This window comes from Anastrepha obliqua, chromosome 4 (genome assembly GCF_027943255.1).
Source record: "Anastrepha obliqua isolate idAnaObli1 chromosome 4, idAnaObli1_1.0, whole genome shotgun sequence".
Taxonomy (NCBI): Eukaryota; Metazoa; Arthropoda; class Insecta; order Diptera; family Tephritidae; genus Anastrepha; species Anastrepha obliqua.
Genome location: NC_072895.1, coordinates 5,337,608 through 5,361,715, shown reverse-complemented (window position 1 = coordinate 5,361,715; position 24,108 = coordinate 5,337,608). Strand labels below are relative to the sequence as shown.

The 24,108-nt window shown below is 37.5% G+C and overlaps 1 protein-coding gene across 1 annotated transcript in view; it reads left to right on the top strand.

Annotated features, from left to right (window-relative positions):
* The window catches only part of LOC129244971 (semaphorin-2A), a 91,030-nt gene that overhangs the window by 11,023 nt on the left and 55,899 nt on the right, over positions 1–24,108 (top strand). The window contains exons 3-5 of the mRNA XM_054882902.1: positions 11,742–11,810; positions 21,422–21,529; positions 22,550–22,687. Of these exons, the coding sequence (XP_054738877.1) occupies positions 11,742–11,810; positions 21,422–21,529; positions 22,550–22,687 (315 nt within the window). The remainder of the gene's footprint in view (positions 1–11,741; positions 11,811–21,421; positions 21,530–22,549; positions 22,688–24,108) is intronic.

Genomic DNA, 24,108 nt, shown 5'->3' with positions numbered 1-24,108 from the left:
GGCACGCATTCGAACACTGCTGCTCTACTCTCTATGCTGCCTTGCTTTCATTGAAAAGTTTGCAACTGTGGCAAGTTGGTTAACTGCTGCTGCTGCTGCTGCTACTGCTTTCCGTTTGGTCGGCTGGCTGCAATGTAGTTGTTGGTTGTCCCATGGCATCTCTAATACGATTTACAGCATTTGCATGCAAATTATGTATAATTACGGTTTATTTACTCAAATTCAATTGCCGCTGATTTGCCACACACACACACACGCACACTCATGCATACGTACATAGTTACCTACAAATGAAATGGAATTGCACGCCTTTGTGCTGGTAGGAGGGGGCCAATGCAAACCAGGCTAATTGAAAGCTTGCGGTTGGCGCAGTTGAACTAAAGTTAGTAACTACAAAATTCAATTGGTTACGCTGTTCCATAATTTCTAACGGTAAATTCAAATTTAACTTCGGCAAAAAGTATGAATAATTAACAGTTGCACAAATCTCTAAGTACTAAATTGAACTCCAAGTGGAAAAATTGTTCTGCAGTGAAATCTGCATGCAGAAAAATAAAAAAAAATAATACTAAATGCAGTTGACAGCCGAGAAATTTCAGCGAAATGAAACGATAAAGCATTATATTGACAGACGGCGGCGTTAATCCGGATTACCGGCGCAGTTAAGGCGGGAGCTTAGTTTATAAGGTCAAAAAAATCAATTTTTTTTTTTTTCGTTTTAAGCGATTCCTAATATATTTCAGAATATTCACACAAAGTTACAGAGCCTAATTCTCAATATTTCCGTAGATACAAAGCCAAAGGTAGGCGAGCGTTAGGTAGTTACGCTGTGACCGGACAGCTATAGTACAAACTTTATCTTCTTTTCTCGACTTTTCATTTTTATGATTTTTTTGAATTGGCGTACATGACTGAAAAAAAAACTAATGAACCTTTGAAATGAATCACAGCTTGTTCCCTTCAGTATTAAATTCTCTTCTATTTGAACTAACAAAATAGATAAAAAAAATTTTTCAAGATTTTTATACCATGTTGAAGTGGATTTTTTTTCTTTTATAGAAAGGCATTTTTTTCTTTAAAACCTCCAAAAAGTTGAAATTTTGGGTTTTCTCTCAGTTTTCTTAGTTCATCTAGAATAAAAAATCATGATAATAGAAATCCATTTGAATATTTTGCTTTAGATAATAATTACGAGCTGTATCTTGTACGCCACTTGGAAACTCCAGCGTTGCAGCGCTCTACTAATTTCTATGTTAAACATTTTTTTCAACTTATTTTAACCAGTACAAAAATTTTTTATACTTTTTAAATGTCCATTAAAAGATAGAAAAAACTTTGCAGTTCTAAATTAATTTTTTCCTAAAAAAAAAAATCGCACAGAGATGCAATTTTCAGGCCTCATAAACCAGGCTCCCCCCTCAATCTTATAAAAATTGTTGTGTGACAGACGGTTGTTACGTGGTTTAGTGAACAGCTAATTTTTTTATTGGATAGTTTTGTCAGTAGAAGATGGACCGCAGGCAACAAATACGGATATTAGCGGCCCTCATTCTAAGAAATTAGAAGGGGGAAATGTACCTCAACACTGAAGATGATTTTCTTCACGAAGAACGCCCGTTTTCATAATAAGCCTAAATAACTTTATCGCATTGCTCGATTGTGTATCTTTCAATGGTTCAAATTGAGTTAGTCTAAGATTGAAAAATGTTAAATGAAATGCAGAAAAGAGCTTGACGTTTAGGTATGATTCACATTCGACATCGGCCCTTGAAATTTAACCACCCTTTATAAGAAACACTTAAATTTACGTTCTTAAATTTTTTTGACATATTAACATTTTGTGAAAAACAAAGTTTTATGGGAATTAAAACTCGTAGTTGATCCGAATTAGTTGCACTTAATTAGTGTCACAACTCCAAATTAAATCGTTAAGTCACACTTACGCCACCATCTGTCTATGCTATAAGAGGCAGCGTATAACAGAGATATCAATGCTTTCAGCTTTGGAAACGTTTTGCCGTGAAGTGAAGAGAATATTGCGGCTGTTAATGAGTTTTGCTGAAGACCCGGACGGATCGATTCTTCTCCGATCTCAGCAGCTTGGCCTATCTTATGATTTGAAAGCGTATAAAATACAACTAGTCCAAGTCTTGAAATCGTGCGATTTTCCAAAGCGTCATAATTAGTCTTTGGGCTATTGATAAACTCGCCGCAGATCTGCATTTGGGAACCGAATTTTTTTTTTAGCGATGAAACCCATTTTTTGCTTAATGGCTACGTCAATAAGCAAAATTGCCACACTTGGGCTGAAGAGTAATCCGAAGCCATTACGTGCATTGAAAACAACCGTTTGGTGCGCCCTAAAGGCTGGAGGAATCATCGGCCCATATTTCTTTAAATACGAGGCTTTCGCCAATTGAACAGTGTATAGCGAACGCTACTGCGCCACGATAAACGACTTTTTGATGCGAGAAATTAAAGCTTGTGATTTCCACCTATTTGTGGTGTGCGTCTTGGTGTTGTTCTACAATTGGAGGGATCTATAGTTTCAAGCCGACTCCGAAAGGCAGATACTTTTATAAGGAGCTTTTTCATGGCAGAAATACCCTCGAGGTTTGCGATTGCCTGCCAAGGGGCGACCGCTATTAAAAAAAACTTTTTATAAATTTTCACCGAGATTCGAACCTACGATCTCTCTGTGAATTCCGAATGGTAGTTACTATACAGCCCATGAAATAATGGATTTACTGCGTCGTCTTTTCGGTGAGCGATTTAGCACTCGTCTCGGACTACATAGTGGATTAGCCACAAAGAACATGTGATATCACAGTTTTGAACTTTTATTTGTGTGGATATGTAAAGTCTAAATGCTTTGCGGATAAATCAGCCTCGATGAAGGCATTGGAAGCCAACATTACTAAAGTTGTTCATGAGATACCGACCGAAATCCTCCAGCGAGTCATTCAAAATTGGTGTTTACGTGTGGCCGAATTACGGCTCAGTTACGGCGAACATTTGAAAAGCATTCGCTTTAAAAAATAAATGCCATGAATGGTTCTACCAAAAAATTATAAAGATTGCTCAATCAATTTAAGTTTTCATTGTTTTATTTAAATTTATAATCCGGTACCTCTACATTGATCACCCTTTGTTTTCATAAGTTAGAATTTCTTAAAGACACATCTAACTATAATAAAAATATGTTTTGACACATAACATCTCATTATTTCTTTGAGTTAAAAACCAACAAAAATTGTTTACTTTATAAATTTAAAAATATATAAATTTTTTTCTAACTCAAAAGTTTAATAGCATTAACTTGAAAAAAAAATTAAATTTTGTCAAACCGTTTGGTGCACTTCAAATGCACTCGAAGTACAACAAAATTACAACAGCAAAATCTGCAACTCAAAATTGCATGGCCACACCGAAAGTTCCATTTAGTATAACTAATTACACAAATTTCTTTTCACAAAAACATACCCCAACATTTGGAGACATAAGAAATAATTTTCTAAAAATTTTAAATAATTTTTAAGTCGACTATGCACATAATTCCAAAAACCAACATCACTCAATCACCAAACTTTCTCCTACCTTAATTTTAATAATTCGTTTTTTTTTTGGTTCATGAAAACTGGCTACGCACATAAAAGATGGTCTCATCCAACAAAAATAAAAGGCGAAGTTGTGGAGCTATAAAACTAAACACACACCCATGAAACTTGAGTAGTGTTTCTGCTTAATAAATTTAAATAAGTTTTTGAGCTTTGCAAATGTATTTTTCATGTTTTCGCCCAAAATTTAGAGGCAACTAAATGAACTACATAATAATTTGAGTTGCCACCGAGGATGTCGAGTGAACAAGCTGGGCATCAAATAGAGTTGATAATATAATTTTATACAATTCTGTAACAGCTGTGCATGTGTGTGAATATCCATCTATATTCCATATGTATATATGTAGTTGTAGTTGTAATCAAACGTATTTGTGTATTCATGTTTATGGCACCTGAGAGCCTTTTGAGTGCTGCCAAGAGACAAGTTTCTATTTTATACATAGTTTGACATAAAGGCAGACACAAACAATGACAACAACAGCATATGAAATGTGAAACATATGCAGACTGTTAATAATATCCTCTGTAGCGTACATATGTACGTACGTACAGGCATAACAGCCTTATGTTATCAACTTGAGAACTTTTTGATGTTTTGCACACAAATTTACATTGTCATAGATGTTTTTTTTCACATCATGACAAACGCTCGAGAAAAGGCAAAAAAATTATGACAGACAAAACTTTCTTATTTCCTCACCATAGTTGTCAATGACCCCTACTAAGAAAAATAAATTGAATTTTTATTTATTTATTTTTTAATTTCAATTATTTTTTTTAGAAAAATATGGTTCATTCTTTAACAAATATCATAATAATCCAAGACTCAGCTTTGCACAAGATTTATGAAAATTCGACAAATCTCCATCAAAATCTCAAACTTTTATTCTAATTTATAGCCAATTAAATTTTAGTACAACAAAGTGCTAGTTTTAAGTAGCTAAAAATGTTCACTGATTTTTTTTCATTTTCCTCCTGATGATTTTTCGCATGATATTGGCGTCATTGGGTGTAGCCACCGCGCTGTTAGTTCTGCTTTTCTAAATTTCAAAAAGCAAGCAAAGCCTTGAAATCTAACGGAGAATCTCTCTTAACAACAAATGTTACTTTGGACTAAGTAGGCAATTGAGTAGTAAAGCCCTCTCTCGACGAGCGAAACTTAACACTTTATAAGACTCTCATCATACCTATCATTCTATCCTATCATAAAGCGCAGAGCAACATCCGATGAGGCGACCTTTAGAGTGTTTGAGAGAAAGATTCTGCAGATTATCGACGGCAAGTATCGTAGGCGATGGAACGATGAGCTACATGAGCTTTACGACGACATAGACATAGCACAGCGACTAAAGATCCAGCAGCTACGCTGGCTGGGTCATATCGTCCGAATGGAGAGAAACGATCCGGCTCTGAGAGTATTCGACCAGCTGGTAGTAGCAGAGAAAGAAGAAGACCGTTTTTGTTTGGGAAAGTAAAGATGAAGAGTATTTAGTTTGACTTTGTGTGCTCAACTGACACGAATTATCACGAGAAAGAAGCGATTCGCGTGCTTTATTAAACTCGGTCAAAATCGTTTAAGTGGTTAATGCGCAAATCAAGAAGATCTGTTGCATTTTCTCCGTATAAGAAACAATTTAATGCATTCGCTATATTTGAGAAACTACGCAACACCGTTAAAGAAACAAATTATCAAGCATCAACACTATTTTTGAGTCACTTGAAACGTGCACTTATTTGCCACATAAAAAGAGGTTGTCTGTAAAGTCGGTTTACTGACGATAGTTTAACGTGACAACGTCATAAGAAAATATTGATGGAATAGTTGCGCTTTTCAAAACAAAATTTTAATTTTATTTGTTTAATAGATATTTTGTATGGATATAGAGGAGGAGGTAAATGGAATTGCAATGGAATAGGTCAAGTTACATTTACACAAACGTGAAAAGTGACGAAAAATTTACCAAATTCATGAAGATATATGCTCACTCAAGTAGGACAGAGCCAGATGTCGAACGTTGCCGAACGCGGGGACCGATTGTGCTCTTTGTCGTTCGTTCCGCGCTCTCGCTTGCAGTTCAAGCACATTAGCTTACATTTGCTTGCGTACGGAACAAATTCATATATTTGATATGTCCATATGACTTGTATGCATCTTTACATATAGATTTGTTCTTTTTGAAAATTGCGCGAAATTGTATATGTATATGCATGTTTATATATATATATTAGTATACAACATATCTTATAAGGTATGTGGTAAATATTACCATACATTTTTTCCTTCATATATAATAAAAAAAATTAATAATAATAACATTAAAACAACAGGTATTATTAACAAACTTGGTTTTATTGTAAATTCTTCAAGTAAATCAAATTAATAATAATCAATAAGAAGGCATATGCAAATACAAATACGTGAATTTATATATGTACATTTGCGCATATACATACATATATACGCTCACTTAAATAGGAGAGAGCAAGATGTCGCACGTTGCTTTTCGTTTGCTTTGTTTACTTTGTTGTTCGTTCCGCGCTTTCGCTTGCAGTTCATTCAATGCAATGAGCAAGGTAACGACAAATGAGCAAGGTAACGGCAATGAGCAAGGTAACGACATATGAGCAAGGTAACACTAATGAGCAAGGTAACGACATATGAGCAAGGTAACGACACATTTTTTCGTGCGTGCAGCCTGTTAAATCGAATTATAAGACGTTATCACGTCAAAATGCACATCAGGTACTGAAGATACAAGTACAAACGAGACTTTTTTCGTACCGGAATAAGAATATTTTAAAACGCAATCAATCAAACCACATCAAAGACACCACCCTGCGTGCAAGCGTTAAATCTAATTGATGCTGCAGCAAACACAAATAAAACTAATTTTTAAGCAATGCAAATCCTCTGTTGCACTCATCTTTAAAGTCACAAACCCACCGCAGGAAAGTTTTTACAAATAGACACAGGCGACCAAGTACAGATCCCAGAGCCAGCCAGTGACACATTGCAAAAGTGAACAAAAAGTAACAGAGCGGCCGCCACACAAAGCAAACCCGAATGCTGAGTCAGTCATTTGCAACACTGAATGCCTTACAAATTAACAAAAACAAAAAAAAAACGAAGTATTATAAAAAAATAAAAAATAGTTGAGTTAACAAAGTTTACGCTCCTGTCTGTCTGCTGTCTGACTAAATGTCTGACAGCCAGCCAAGCAGCCAGATACTGTCACTGCTGTGTGCAAACATAAGTCCGCTCATCATGTCCACTTCAAGTCCGCTGATGGCTCCTTCATGCCACTCCTGTTGCTACGTAGTGTGTGTGTGTGTGCGCATACATGTCCACGTTTGTATGTGTGTATTTGTATTTGTATTTGTGTTTGTGTAGTGGTCATGTGAAGTGTTGAGCATTCGTTTGCGCATGAATTAACTTTATTTGCTTTGAGTAAATTAAATAAACTACTCATAGATATAAATTGGAGGAGTAGTAATTTACAATTTGCTGCTGCAACTTGCTGGTAACTCTGCTGCGGAGAGGCGTGAGCAAAGTTGCAGCAAAATTAAAAGATTTTTCATCTGCGATGCTTAAAATATTTTGTATAAAATTCATTTTGTACGGGAAATTTTCAAGTTTTGAAGCCCACGCAATGAAGGAATTTAGATTCCACGTACAAGTGGGCATCTTTGGAACAATCGGGTAAGCTAAAATAAGACCTTTAGACTTGACTAAATATCTGAATAGTTGGAGAATGATACTTTTCTAGGGTTTACTAAAAAAAAATGGCAGTCGTTCCTCCTTTTTAATGATGTTGAATGACTTCTGCAGTATAAGGGATGATCAATTTAGAGGTATCTGATTTTAAATTGAAATAAAACAACGAAAATTCAAATTGATTGCGTAATCTTTATTATATTTGGGCAGGAAGCACTCTTAGCATTTATTTTTTAAAGATAATCTCTTTCAAATGTTCGCCGTAACTGAGCCGTGATTCGGCCACACGTAAACACCAATTTTGAATGACTCGCTGGAGGATTTCGGTCGGTATCTCGTGAATAACTTTAGTAATATCGGCTACCTATGCCTCAATTGAAGTCCAAAGTCCAAAACTGTGATATCGCACGATCTGTGTGGCAAATCCACTGGTCCGAGACGAGAGATATATTGCTCACCGAAATAACGACGCAGTAAATCCATTGTTTCACGGGCTGTATGACAAGTAACGCCGTCCGCTGTCTTGTTGAAACCAAATGTTGTGGATATCACGAGCTTCCATTTTCGGCATCAAAAAGTCGTTTATCATTGCGCGACAGAGTTCGCCATTCACTGTTACATTGGCGCCAGCTTCGTCTTTGAAGAAATATGGGCCGATGATTCCCCCAGCCCATAATTTCTTTTCAATAGATGTATTGGCTGTTCTTGAGTGGCTTCCGATTGATCTTCAGCCCAAGTATGGCAATTTTGCTTATTGACGTAGGCATTAAGCCAAAAATGGGACCCATCGCTGTGCACCTGAGCGCGCGAAGAACACTTTTCACGGAGCGTTCATTTTCGTAATTGGACGATTTGTAAATGATGTTGAGGCGTAAGTCTTTCCGTGATGAAATGTTGATGAGTACTGAAAAAATTCTATATTTAGTTTGACAGTAGTCACGCGTGATCTGTCAAAAAGCGCTATTGGAAAAGTGATTCCAATCTGATCATCATCATCTTTTGGCTCTACAGCTCCATGCGTCTCGAACGCTTGCGACTTTTTTCCAGTTCGTTATCCTAAGTTTATTGATGTCGTCGGTCCATCTTGCTCTCGGCCTTCCTCTTGCTCTAGTGTTGAACGCTCTGGCTTCTACGATTTTCTTCTGCGCCCTCGTACCGTCCATTCTTGTAATGTGACCCAGCCATCTTAACCGCTGCGCTTTGATGAAACGTATAACATTTTCGCCCTTTATCAGTTGATCTAGCTCGTCGTTCCATCTTATCCGCCTCTCGCCGTGATCTTTGATTGCTCCGAAAATTCTTCTGAGTACTTTTCGTTCGAAGGCTTGCAGTTTTGTTTTATCTGCTTCCAATCTGATCACCCTTTATATAAAATCCATAGTTTCACGTACATGTGAAACTTTTCCCCGATAACAAGAAAAGTTGATTTTTGTCGCAGGATGTAAGAGAAGCAATGGGGAATTGGCCTCCACATCTAGAAGTTAAATACAAAATATGTCAAACCTAATAAAAATGCAATCAAAGTTCAACGCCTGAAAGGAATTTGCAGGGATCGGATGAGTATACGGACTTCTGGAAAGCAAGTAATCCCTGAAATGAGGCTTAAAGTTGGCATGGTGTAGTTGGGCTGAACATCAGGAAATCAATATCTTGAAGACTCCGTCCGCCACGTTTATGTGGCCGTATCTTAGATTAGTTTCGGTGAAGATAAATCGCTGCCCACGCGAGAGGCCCAAAGAATAAAATTCGTCCATTGTAATGCCATACGGAGGAAAAACAGAGGGAGAAGAACCAAACAGGGGAAAAAGGAAGAAGAGGCTTTGGATTGGAGGATGACGACCAAACGGTGCCTATTTACATTTGCATTAACCGCTTCAAGCTGCTTATGAAATTCGCCAGTTTTGTGATATTTGAGAGATGAATCAATAAATTGAGATTCCCGATATCTGAATCTTAGTTGAGGAAAAGGTGCCGAGATGATGTCACCTCATTCTCCAAATAGTTTTTGCAGAAAGTATTAAAAACAACACCAAGCTGTTTTTGTTGTTCTAGCAGCTTATTAAACCATGCCAGTGCGATGTAGTCACCCGTCGCCTTCGTCTAACTCATCTAACGGTAGACCCAGAAAACGTGCGGTTTCGACAGGTTGGAGAGTCAAAAGGGAGGATGTTTGGTAGGACAAGTGAATAGTTGGTTAAAGCCTTACGTTGTGTTTCACATGCTGGATGTATATTAAGTAAGTCGGGGTCGATTCTGGATAAGTTTAACCTGCCAACAACATCGTGAACTTAATTAAGCCGAAGTTACGCGGGTCTCGCGAGGCAGCTCTTCATCTGGAACAGGCATTTAAGGGTCGGGAGCTTAAGAAGGTGATAAGAGTTACCCCGTGTGTATACTGTGCGGCCCAGTAATTTTAAATATTAACCTGGATCTCGTCAGTGCAGTTAAAGGTATGTCTCCTGACGTGCCTGGATGGGGGCTCAGCCTCAAGCAAATGTTTGCAGGCGTGATGGCATATATGCAGCAATCCCAAGTCTCATGGATGCCCAACAGATAAGGCGCGGTAAGGACACCCACAAAATTCAAAAGTTGCGGCTTTGTTGGCTTTAGAAGTTCTCTCGAGCGTCCCCGATCTCGTGACTCGCACGTTTAAGATCTCGTGACTTTGCACGTTTGCGCTCGCTGAGTTGACGCATTTGGCTCATCTTGCCAGGAGTAGACTACGGGCTCTCAAGGCAACCCCGTCTGGCCGTCTCTTACAATTTTTGAACCATTATGCAATATCACCAATATTTTTAAAATTCTTGAAACAAATCTACAGGGTTTGATTAAAAAGTAATGAGCCTTCCCGCGCGGAGCGTCTGCCAAGCGATCAACCGAATCGGCTGTTGGGGGAAAATGATCGTTGGACCTTCCCCTTCCACTAGAAACCGGTCCCAGTTCGCTGGCAACAGCGGTGCAGTCAACATCGCTCCGCGCGTGAAAGCTGTTTTAAAATTGTGCTAGGATTTTGCAGGTCCAAACCATGCTGATCATCTTTTTCGACTTTCGAGGCATTGTCCACAATGAGTTTGTACCTCCAGGAAGCACTGTGAACGCGGCATTTTACAAAGAACAACAATTGGACCCTCCATCACGACAATGCGCCGGCGCACACCGCCTTCCTCTGCACCTCTGCATTGGCCAAGATGGGGGTTCCGGTGCTTCCCCACCCTCCCTACAACCCAGATCTGTCCCCTCCGGACTTCTTCTTGTTCCCGCGCCTGAAAAGAAAGCTCCATCGAGGCGATCCAAAAAACTGTGACCGAATTGAACGCGATTCCGGCGGATGAGTTTAAAAAATGTTTCCTGCAGTGGAACCGGCAAGCCTACCAGCGGTGTATTGACGCTCAAGGGTCCTATTTTCAAGAATATTAGTTGTATAAGCCAAAAGGTTTAATAAAACTGCTTAAAAAAATAAGGCTCATTACTTTTCAATCAAACCCTGTAAGAGTTTTCGCATTTTTCTGCTCTCGCTTTTTCTCTTCAATGGTATCATAGCGGAGGAATTCAGGGTAGAAGTGGGTTATCTCATCCTTGTGGGCAACCATCCAACTTTGCTAAGAAGTTTTGTGAATTTTACTTGTTACATAAAACATAAATAAATTTGTCACCTTCCAACAATGAAACAATGTCGCTTAACTTATATATTCCTTTCCTCAACTTTAACCCACAAACGGAATTGCATTTGTTTCCCAAGACGCTTCAAATGTCTGAGTATAATCTTCTATCCGACTTAGAAATGAGGTTAATAAAAATGTTAAATTTATACGCTGATATTTCAGCTCTTCACATAAAATCACTGCAGGCACACATACATACATACATATATACCTACAAAGTAGTAGCGGTCGGTGGTCCTCGTCATGTATCGAGCAATTCATCTATGCCAGTCGAATTGCAAGCAGCTCCTGGGCTACTTATGCATTTCTACTCTGTCGTACCTGCATCAAATAGTGCAGAGAACACAATTCCCTACAATCGCATTTAAATCCAATGTGAAATTGCCAAGTGAACTGCCACAGTCAAATTGAACTGTCAGTGTAAATGAAATGCGTGGCGCTCTGGTATTAGCTTTCGGGGGGAAATGAAACTATTCAATACATATCTTTACTAAAAAAGTAGTATTGCATTTTTATTTTATTCCTTTTTATTAAAACGAGTGCTAATTCTTATCTCCATATGCCACATAACGGTAATGCTTCTATCTCTACTGCCATATCATTTGCACGACGCGTATTTTGAAAATTTTAAATACTAACATATCTAAGTAATGTAATATTTATTCTTGTGCCAATGCTCCATATTCATGCATCTCATTCTTTACTTTATATCTCTCTCTCTCTCTCTCTCTCTCTGCTCCACAGCGCGATGTTATTAACTTGGAACCCACACGCGATGACGTTGTCAGCTGCGTCTCCAAAGGCAAGAGCCAGGTAAGCTAAATCCGCACGCGGAAAAAATTATTTATCACTGATTTACCCCTTCATTTCTTTTCCTCTATTAGTTGCCATTGAATAAGACTGCCATGGTTCAATTCAAAATTTTGTAAAGCCTCTCAAAGCGCATAATAAAATCCACTTTTCTGGGATTTCCCAGTGGGCGGCAGTTGTTGGGGCGCTTGCTGCCAACTGCCAACTGGTTGATATCTATTCGCGTAGTCGTGCATGTGTGTGTGTGTATATGCGCATATATTCTCGCAGTGCCTTCCAACTACACATTCCGGTTGAAAATATGCTCCTTGGCCTGCTTTGCAATCAACTTAAAGCCAAGTCATTCTTCTTATTTTATCCCATTTATCGCTTTATTTCAATTCTATCAAATTGTAAGCGTGCACAGACGAATATGTACCACGCGTTTTAAGAGGAGGAAGACAACTATGCCGAAATACAGGTTACTCAAGCAAGTCTTTTTCACGCTATGAACTGATTTCTTTAAAAACAGGTCCCACATTCTCAGCGCAGCTCGAACTTTTCTGTGCTCCAGCAGATTCTTAGTTTAGAGTATAGGTAAACAGGTCCATTTTTTTCTACTTAAACTACTCTAATTCTATTGTTATTGTGACAACATTCGAGCGTAGTACGAGAGGAACCGCAGGTACGGACCAATGGTAGAGTAAAGTCGGGTATTGTGGGCAAAATTTTACTTTGATATTAAAAAGCGACATTTTTTCCTTCTAACAGATATTGTATTATCTTTATATTTTATTGCAAAATATACCGTACTGTAATCGTTTTCTTCTGATAATATAGAAAAACTGAAACCACCTTAAAAGTTGATGAAAGGAAAACTGGTGGGTAATGTGGCCCAGGGTATTCGGGTAAAGTTGGCCACAGTATGAAATCACCAAAAACACTTGTAAGAGTTAATGGGCAATGAATTTGTTCATATATTTTTTTACTGTAATTAATGACCTTCTTGGTTGACTTTATTTGAAACAAATTATTAAACTTAGGTAAATATAAATGTCTTCTAGGCTTAACGATGTAATAGTAACGTTTAAGCTTTAGTTAGTGTACATTTAATGAATAATTCGGAGCAAGAACTACAAATACAGATGTCGTCTCTTTTAGGGAGGCACTTCTCGTGATCCCAAACCATAACGCAGTGCAGGCATTGTATCCATAGTTGAGACCCAGTGTCATTTTCCACCCGAGTTCCACAGAAATAGCATTCTGTCTCTCTGTTTAATGGAACATCAGGGAAGAGATCTTCCCCGTCGGTGTCTGCAAACTTTAGAGATTCTTCAGAATCAGAAGAAGAATGCCCTTTTTCATGCTTTGTTTTAATACATTTTTATATGGTGATTTTGCTGAAACGATGGCTTTACCCCTTTTCCTTCCACAGCTTGTAGAAGGCTTCCTTATTTTCGGTACAGGAGATATTTGCCAAACTGAGACACGGCTCGGGCTTGCAACTGGTAAAGATATATTAGCTGTAACGACTTTAGTAGAGGTATACCATAAATGTTTTCCTTTTTTTCCGAAGAATTCTCCATTTGTATGGGTTCTTCACCTAATTTGCCAATTATGAAATCAGAGTCAGAAAATGTATTTTTATTGAAAGGGTATATGCCGGTACATTTAGAACCCTTTACAGCTATTCACCCTACTTGAACCTTAAGGTATGCTTTTGTAAACAACTCATGTCAAAATGATTCACTTTTCTTTCTTTTTCTCGGACAAACCTGCGTATATCTTCACTTTAGTGGGCTTTTAATGACCCCATACATGCTTTATCCAAAGTCAGGAGCTTGTGGGTCGAGTGGGCTGGAAGAGAAATTATGGTCACTACTTTTTTGTGTAGCAAGCTCCAGAAGCTCAATATTCCTTGTGTGGCCATAGTGACCATATAAAATAAGAAGAAGCGGCCCTCTTTTTTGGCTTCGTAAATTTCACAAAATTTTTGAACCATCCGGAAATATGACATGCGGAATCTGTTTGAGGAGGACCATTCTTCATAAGCTGTGGATTTTGATTTTTCCGCGGGAAAATAAAAATGGTGAAACAAAGCAACCACCTGCGCTCATGCAGCTAATAACTGTTAACAAGAATCCCCGCTCCGCAGATGTTATTGCACCAGCCTGACGTTTTCCTTTGCATGACAAAACCTTCGGCAGTTTATTTTGCATAACCGAAAGTCCTGCTTCATCCAGATTCTACATACACATTATATAGCAGCTTGCCCAAGTAATTCGAAAAACGTTTTTACATTTTCTATTGTGAAACCCATTGCTCTATTAAAAAGGGTTTCCGTTGGAGAGCGAGAACTAAGCTTAATTTTGTGCTTGCGTAGGAATCCATGCAGCCAATCTTTCCCTGCATATTGCATAATGACCGCACTTCGTTTCTTTGCGCCAATTGAAACGCCAGAGAGCGAATAGCACGCCTTGTGAAGCCCCAAGTCTTGATTTCATTTCTAATGCATAGGTCAATGCAAGGTGTTTTTCTGTGGCTTCGTCAAGTATTGGCTTACGCCCAAGTGGGGTTTTTAAAAGCAGGCTAGGAGATGCATTACTCCTTACCATTCTTTACAATGTACATAGAGTGTGGCACATCGTCTTTGATGCAAAAAGTGTGCCCATCTCATCATTCCTAACAGCTTCAATGCCCTTTTTTTCATCATATCGGGCTCCCATTTCCTTATTCTGCGCTTTTTTGGCCTGTCTCAATATGTATAATTGGGAAATACAAAGCAGGAGCAGCGTAAAACATCCAATATATGAGTTTTGAAGTTCATAAGCAACCATTCTAGTGCATGTTCGTTATTATGAAAAACGCAGACGTTGACCACATTACCCGAATAGCCCAAAATAACCTATCTTACTCTACAATACTTGAGTTATGCCTGTACGCCACTCAGTTTATATCCGTGCTAGACTGAAATCATAATATGGGGCAATTGCGTTATATGGCTTCTCTAAACTATTCTAAATCAAATGAAATTGAAATTATTGGAATTGAAGACGAAGAGGTTAAGTAGTTTTCAAGCCGCATTTTCATGCCGTAACTTCTAATTTAAAGTTTAAAGTATGAGCTTTTTGATAAAATGCTATTATAATATAAGAAAATGAAGCTGCTCTGGTGCCATCATCACCTTGAATGAATTCACCTTGATTTCGTTTCAGATATTTTGTCACTTAAGGAAGGATTTTCGATTCAAATTTAGGTACTTTCAAACATGAAACAATGGTTAGCTTAGCAAAAACAATAGCAAAAAACTAGGAACTGAATAAAAACAGTTCATTTGAAAATCACCCTGTACGCTCTCCCATTCACATGCAATCGTGTATTAATAAAAACTATAACCCTCACATCTCACTGTGTGTTCCCTTCTGTGAAAGAGAAGCCCGTCAAATAAACTCATACGCATATCGCTTCATTGCCGGCAAATTCAATTTTTGCTACTTTACGAAAGCTTCCGCACACGGGAAGTGAGCAAATATACATTCACTATTTAAAAAAAAGCCACATATGGGTATGCATGTGGGTATGTATGTACATTAGTGAAGCTGTTTTGCGATTGCGTGCGTGCATTTCAAGTCAATTTAGCGCACACATCCTTCAAAGTGTATGCATTTATCGGGTGTTTTTTTTAGCTGCATGTGAAGTATCGATATCGATAAGTATGCTTAGACTGTTGAGAATAGCAAATTGAGTTGACATTTCTGTTTAGTAAGATTTGACAAGTCGGAATGAATCCATGAACAACGCTTGCAAATTGTGGAAATTTACTTTGAAAAAAAAAAAAAGTAATTTGATCGTGAAGTTCATAGCGCACTGATGTCTTTAGTGGTCGGTACTTATTTCTTACGAAATGAGGAAGGAGCTGCCGTTGAGGGGAATTGCGCGCACTGTCGAGCCATGCTAACTGAATTTTTATTTCCAAAAAATAGTCAGCTAAACATCGACGACATTTGGTTCCAACAAACCAAAAAATCTTGAAGCATTGGCAGCCAATATATAAGCCACCATTGAGGCCATACGCCCAGATTTATTGGTAAAAGTAGTACAAAATGGGACTGATCGAATGGACCATGTAACTCATAGCCGTGGTGGACATGTGAAGGATATATTCAAAAAATAAATGCCAGATTTCAATAAAAAAATGCATTCCAACAATATTTCTGTTTTGTATTATCATTTTAAGTTTTCAAGCTCCTAAAAACCACCCGATACTGATATATTTATAAGATTTCTCGTGATTTTTCGTATTTATCCATGTCCCCTCAAACAAAAAAAACATGTCGTGGGTGGCCACCAACTATTCGATTGATTTTTATATCATCTTCCGCATGCAGCAAATGTGTATATAATGGAGCTATTCCTCTTCAGAAAGTACAGCAGCGCATTAAATTTAACGCCGTGCGTATGCGGTTGCCACTACCACTACCACTACATGCACACGAATATGCAACTCTTTTCCAGTGCATTTTTTCCTTATTGTAATTCTTGAAATCTCGTCATTTTATTTGTGGCTTTCAATTTGTGCGCTCACTTGCATTGCCCCAACTCTTGCTGCTGCCGGCAGCGCCACTCTATTGCGTGGCTGCCACTGCCACAGCCGCAATCGACAGTGCAGCATCTTTCAATTTTCTTCGCATTTCGCCATAGTTGTTTCTTTATAGTTTTTTCCTCGCCGCTTGCCTCTGCTTGTGACTCAACGTTGCAAGGGATTATTGTGCGAAATATTGCAAGAAAATTTGCTGCTTTCTTTTTGCCCGCCTTTTATGATATTTATTTATTTTCTTTTTTATTTTCCTGCACAATGCCTTCCCATTCATCGCGTAGTCAGCGTAAAACTTGCAACATTTGCTACTTTGCAATGTTGCAACATAATTTGCGGCTGCATTTTTGTAATGAGCAGCTTGTAAAAAATTGATTTGGCATTTTGTACGGTTGAAATGCAGAAAGGAGATTGTTTCATTTTTTATTAATGATGTCGAATATTTCTTCAATTTGTGCATTGTGGTGATATAATTTTTTTAGAAGATAGTAGCGTCCTATGTTGTGTCGATTGTGGGCGAGGACGCCTCCGCATATATTATATTTTTGCCTGAAAACTGAAAAAATATGCACTGAAAAACCATTAACAAAAGCATCGAAACAACATTAAGCGGTTTAGTGTGCATCAAAGTATTCTTATTATTTTATAGACATTTGTTTCTATCAAAGATATTTTAGTTTTCCACTTAATTTTCTTTTTTTGTTCCAACTGTAGAAAAGCTTTCGATACCAAAACTTAAAAATATCACATTTTTCCGAGAATCTTCAACTATACTAATTTCAGGAATACATAAAAATGTTGCCTCCTTAATTTTCATCAGCATGGCTTACAAGAAAAGCAATGGAAAAAATTTTTAAAAATTAAAAAAAAAAAAAAGAATTACGCCATGACCACAGATTCTCACTATAAGAATATTTCAAATAAATGAGTGGGTTTTGATTTCATATCTTTAGCTCCTCTTACCTCTAAAGAAACACTATCTCGGCACTTATCTTGGTATAAATTTGCCTGCTGCACAGTTCTTTTTGAGTTTATTTCTGCCTGGTTAAATTTTCTGGATTTGAACTTCCTCACTGCGGGAATCCGTGATCTTTTCTAACATTAAGTCCAATTTATTTATTTAGCAACCGAGATACATATCATCAGGGCCGTGCGCAGGACTCAGCCCACGGGGGGGGTTCTAGATTGAAATTTGATTCACAAATAAAATTTGATAAATAAAATATTTTTTCTGTTCTGTTTTATATTAGAGTAATAAACATTGAAAATATTTTGCAATGAAAAGTAACTTCGCCAAATTTTTCTGATGCTCGCATACCTTCAAGAAGTGGTTTAGGTTATTATTATATATTTTAATTTCTTATTATTATTAAAAACATTTTAACATGGTTTCATTCCAAGTCTAATGACTGCATGCACTTTTCCCAATGCTGATCAATGTGTCGATAACATTGCGACTCTTCGAGGTAAGGAAAATATTTTCTTTCAATACCAAGTCAATGTCTACATTCACGTTGCGAGGGATATTCATAGAAGCAAGTCCATTCAAACGATCTTCTCTCATCTTGTAGACCTCAAGTAAGATTTCAAGCGTCGCAGCGTGGAAAAAGACCTTTCGTTGGCTGCCATGGTGACGGGCAAAACCGCCATTATCCGAAGAATTTGATGGACATTTGGAAAGCCGTCTTTTTTGCAAATGTCTAGGACTTCAAGCGGATTATGGATGTACATATGTACCTGCGATTCGTTCTCTCCAAATTTGAACTTCACTTATCCATGTTTCCGGGAACGTATCTTGCAAAATTGGAGCATACGATTGGAACAGATATTTACAAGACGCTTCATCGAAAGTTGACATTCTTTTGGGGAAAAGACAAGCGAAATTCGCCAAGATGTTTTGATGCTTCGAAAATCGATCCTGTAGATGTGTAGTAAACTGATCCAGGTATGGGATGTAGATGCTAATGCGATAATAATCTTCAACGGTGTCGGTCATGACGTTGCAGCGTTGCGTCTGCCTTCAAGAAATTCTTGGTTTTTCAATTGGAATTTTGTATTGATTACAAATCACAACGACAACTTCAAAAATTTTCGTGAAATTTTCTTCGGAGCTCTCACGCCTCAACATCAAAACTCTTTGTGTCGCATCAGCTAATTCAACTGCTTCGCCTAAATCCTGATTAACAGTTTGTAGGACTCTACTCAAAGACAGTGTGATTGAATGTACTGATTGAAGGACGTGCAAAGTCACCTAAAAAACAAAAAAATATTCTTAGGCACAAAGCGGCAAGGCACCTAGAATATGAAGATTTCCTCTTTAATTGAGTATTAGAGAAGCGACCTGCTCAAAATGAAAATTCTTGATGGTACGAAAATCAAAATGTATGCTTTTTCTAAGAAAAATACAACTAGTTATATTTCATAGTGTCCAATATGACTATGTGGACATAAATTGGGAACGCACTAGAAATTTATCACGTGGTTATTATGGTGATAAGAAAGATTGATTACGACACATTACTTGCATTATTATACCTGGAAAGCTAGAATTTTTGATAGCTGAAAGCCGCTGAAAAGCTTCGGTTGCGGCCGAGTCTTTCCAAGTCGCTGAAATCTCTTCCAATGTATCAATAACAAATGGCTGCATTTGAAGATACGTCGCTACTGCCTCATGTATTCATATTTTAATTTCGCTAAAACACAGTATTTTTTTATCAAATAATTGGAACACAAATTTTTCATATGAAATACTTTCAATGCAGCACAAAACTGACTATGTGATTTGTATTTGTTCACGGGCGGGTTTTGGTTTTTGTGTTGCAGATAAATAAAAGAGCCAAAATGGGCAACATCGTCCGGGTCCAATTTTTCGGGAGGGTCAACTCAGCGCCATTTTTAAAATTATTATAATAAAATAAAAAAAAAACTTTTTTTTCGTTTTTGAATGTAAAAGTAGTTAAATAAAAAGCTTCGTTTCGTTAATTTTTTTTTTTTTTTTTTGAGAAAAAAAATTCCTGAAAATACCCTAAATAGCTCTAGACCACCGGGACCCCTTAAGCGCGCTGTATGGCAAGTTGCGCCGCCTTGTGTCAATGTTAAGCTAATCAATTTTTGGTAAAAAAAAACCAATCAGCATGGCTCGATAGCCCTCTGCATTCACCGTAACGGCAACTCCTTCCTCATTTGCTCTTTGAATTGCGTGAAGAGATTTATTTATTTTTCTTTTTCAAAAACATTTACACAACCTTACTAAACACAAATGTCAAGACAGTTTAGCATTATCAGCTGTCAAACCATAGTTATCGATATTGATAGTTCCGATGCACCTAAAAGAACACCCGATATGTAATGTAAGATTTATTTGCGCTCGAATGCATCCAAGGCTCTGTAAAAATTATTGCATCTCTTTACATTTCCTATTCTTGTTCTTGAATGGGACGATAACCGCTTAAGCGATTCCAGATCTAAAATGTTCTCTTCAATTTTCTGCAGTGTTTAAAATTATAAAATTATGCGAGTATGAGTTTTGCTCTTTTCCGCCATTTGAAGTGCAAAAATGCCCAAGCCAACGATAAAACTCAGCACAGCCGCCTAACTTTTGTTACCATAATGTTCTTTCGACATAAAATCTGATTTAGCTACTTGAAAAGTTGGCGCAAAATTTATCATCCAATCTAGTTTTCAATACTTTTTTTACTAAATATACCGCAGCTGTCTAGTTGACAATTCTTAAATATGATTTAGGTACTACAACACTTACAAAAATGATAAAGCCTCAGATAGCGTGATTAATTTTGCGCCACTTTGTATTTTAGTCAAAACAATTTTTAGTCAAATGGAAATGATAAAAAGGAAATAACTTTTCTTCAGAGTTAAAAATGCAATAAAAGTACTCTGTACAAAAAATTCAATTTATAAATGAAAATATTCTGTCTCTATTTCTCAACTTTGCATTGCATGCAACACATTGAATATGTCATAGTTTCACACTAATCCAGTGACTTACAGAAACCTCTTTTTACACACATGCAATGATTTTATAGATAGACTCAGCTGCATTGTAGTGAACTCCAATTTCAATTTACTTGGAGTACAAATCAAAATTAAATTTTCACGCTGCAATGCACAACATGTTTGGGAAAACAAACGCAATCGCATAACCTGTCATAATTTGCAAATGACAAAAGTACAATAAAAAGAGGAGGAGAAAGGAGAAACACATAAAAATAACAGCCATGAAAGTTGAAGTTCCGGCAACACCGAACTTCTTATACCCAATGCATACCTTTTGTGGTTGAAAAATGCCGCTTGAGAAATAAACTGCCGAAAGAGAATTCTTAAATTGCTTCAAAAATCGGTACCAAAAAAATGTCTACTATTTTAGAAGCACCTTCTTGAATTGTAGTATTTTCATTATTGTTTTCTATTTCATTTAATCATTTCGTACAAAGGTAAATCAGGCCGCCAACGCTGATTAAAACCTAAGAAATAAAAATTTAATTGAGATTTTAAAATTTTGAACTGAATAGGCTGCTCACGCATCAATGAATACACGGAGTTGCGGTACTCAATTTCAAATTTTTCATTTCCATAAGCGCATGCGGCCACTCCTTCTCTTATGTGGCAATAATCTCCATTAGAATGTCCCGCAGCAATTACGCATTGGGTATAGAAATAAAAAATCAACTTTTTTTCCTTGTGCATGTGCAATCGAGCAACAGAACTGACACAGCTGTGCGACTTCGATTGCAAGCGCACACATTGTATTATTTGTTTTTGTTTTTATTTTATAATACTTTATTTTTTTTGTTTTTTTTTTTTGTACACAAATTTTTTTATTTGATGCGTGCAACAGTCTTGTGGCGCTAAATGACATCTGTAAAAAACTGAATGAAATATACGAAAGGAATAAAATATTAAATATTGCAGCATTTCTCCCTTTTCTCTCGCTCAACACTTAGCTTAATACGAATATATGCATGCATGCATGTATGTGTTTTTGCAATTTGACTAAATACTTATTTCTATTATTTCTTTTCAGATTTTCGATTGCAAGAATCACATTCGTGTCATACAATCAATGCAAAACGGCGAGAGGCTTTACGTTTGCGGCACAAATGCGCACAATCCCAAGGATTATGTCATCAATGTAAGTATCAATTGGAGTAAATACAAAACGGTAAACCAATACCACACACGCGTGACACTAAATATGTTTGTATGTACAAATGAAAATAATCATACAAAAGAGCGCGCCGCCTAATGCTTAGAGTAAAGTAGAAAAGCGAGTGAAGCGCTTCAAAGCAAAGCGGGCACTCAAGAGTGGCGCAGCGAAGTAGGAAGTGGTGTGGAGTAAAGCGAGGAGAGAAAAGTTACACTCGAAGCATATGGAGCCATTGTTCCCGGTAGGTGTGTACATGTGTGTTTTTGTATAGCTCGGCGGTTTTATTCTGACATGGATTACATACTTGCGCACATATACTCGTATGTATGTATGCAATCACACATCCCCAGTGAAGACACTTTCTTCAGCTATTGACTAAATGGAGTTGTTCGCCCGTCTGTCCGTTCGTCCTTTCATTTATGTGCCAATACAGCGCTTACTTTCTTTCATTGCCATTCAACTTTCTTGCTTCGTTTAGCTGGCAACAGCTTGAAGTTGCCGCAGTGATTCACGTGAAAAGCACTTTTTCTTCTTATGTTGGTTCGACGTGTTTTCTTGGTGGTTGCAAAGTGAGTTCTTATACTTTTAAACACACACACACACGCAGCAATAAAGAGATATTTAGTAAGACATTGTTGGCATATGGAAGAAAATACTTAGCTACGACCCACTTGCTGCGAATGTTTTTCACATAATCTCAATCTAAAGCATTTTACTATATGCGCTTATGCAACACACACATGTACATACTTACATAAGTATATACCTATACCTACATACATATGTGCATGGGTGTATGCGTTCATTCCAGCTGATAGAAATCAGCGTAAAATAGTAACGATAACAACGCATTTTTATTAAATTGACACACATTTTCAGTGCATTTAAATATAGATCTTAAGGGTATATCTGGAAACATATGAATTAGGTAGTCTCCTTTTGTATAGCAAACTCTTCAAACAAAGAAAAAAATTACAATTCTAATGTTATTTTCCCCCATTTCAGTCCAATCTTACTCATCTACCTCGTTCGGAATATGTAATTGGCGTTGGTCTGGGTATTGCGAAATGTCCCTACGATCCATTGGATAATTCAACTGCTATCTATGTGGAGGAAGGAAATCCTGGTGGTTTGCCTGGCTTGGTAAGTAATACTTTTATATATACATATTTATGGAATTTATTTGAAATTACAAAACAGATTTCTCTTCTTATTTGAAGAATATTTACTTACCCGAAGCACTATGAATTCGTAACCCTACGACTTTTTTCTTATAAAAATATAGTTCCAACAGGCTTTGATTGAAAAGTAATGAGCCTTATTTTTTTTAAGCAGTTTTATTAAGGGGGGAAGCTGGTCTAGAGCGCAAAAAATGGGCATATTTTATGAATTTATTTTGACTCAACAAAGGAATCAATCGAAAATCTGTGAAATAGGTTTAATAATATAGCTTCCATGGTACAAATACAAAATTTTTCGTCTGAATTAATTTCAAAATGGCCGCTGTCCAGCAGTTCTCCTAAGGCACCTTTTTTTCTAGTTTGTCCATTGCCGAAGACGTAAACTCCTTAATTTTTGTCCTGGATCAAAAAATAAAATTTTTTTTAGTTTCTATATAACAACAGAAAGAGACGTACGTAGGATTTTTTCGATATTTTGTTTTTTCGCGAAATGGTGCACGTTTGAACAAAAAGTTACAATTTTCACTATAAAGAACGACATAAAATTGTTGATTAAAAAAAAAACTATGTAATATAAATAAAAAATCCTACGTACGTCTCCGGAGAAAGGTATTTCGAATGTATTGTCAAAATTTCGTAAGAATCGGTAAAGATTTGTTCGAGTTATGTCTTCGGCCAGTTTAAAAAAAGTGATTTCGAGAAAAACGCGTTTAAAGTTGTAAATAGCGTTCGGGGCATACCTGCGAGGCACTGCCGTCGAATGAAAAATTTGGGCATTTAGACATTTTTGCTGGCATCCCTCATTTGGTATATTATTTCTAAGACCCTAAAGCACCTTTTAAGACAAACAAAAATTTTTCGATTTTTTCAAAATTCTAGACCAGCTTCTCCCCTTAAACCTTTTGGCTTATACAACTAATATTCTTCAAAATAGGACCCTTGAGCGTCAATACACCGCTGGTAGCGGTCCTTCCACTGCAGGAAACATTTTTTAAACTCATCCGCCGGATTCGCGTTCAATTCGGCTGTCACAGTTTTTTGGATCGCCTCGATGGAGTCGAAACGCCTCCCCTTCAGCTTTCTTTTCAGGCGCGGGAACAAGAAGAAGTCCGGAGGGGACAGGTCTGGGCTGTAGGGAGGGTGGGGAAGCACCGGAACCCCCATCTTGGCCAATGCAGAGGTGCAAGGGAAGGCGGTGTGCCCCGGCACGTTGTCGTGATGGAGGGTCCAATTGTTGACGAGGCCGGGCGAACCTGGGCGACGCGGTTTTCCAGCCGAAGGAGCACTTCTTTGTAAAACGCCGCGTTTACAGTGTTTCCTGGAGGTACAAACTCCTTGTGGACGATGCCTCGAGAGTCGAAAAAGATGATCAGCATGGTTTTG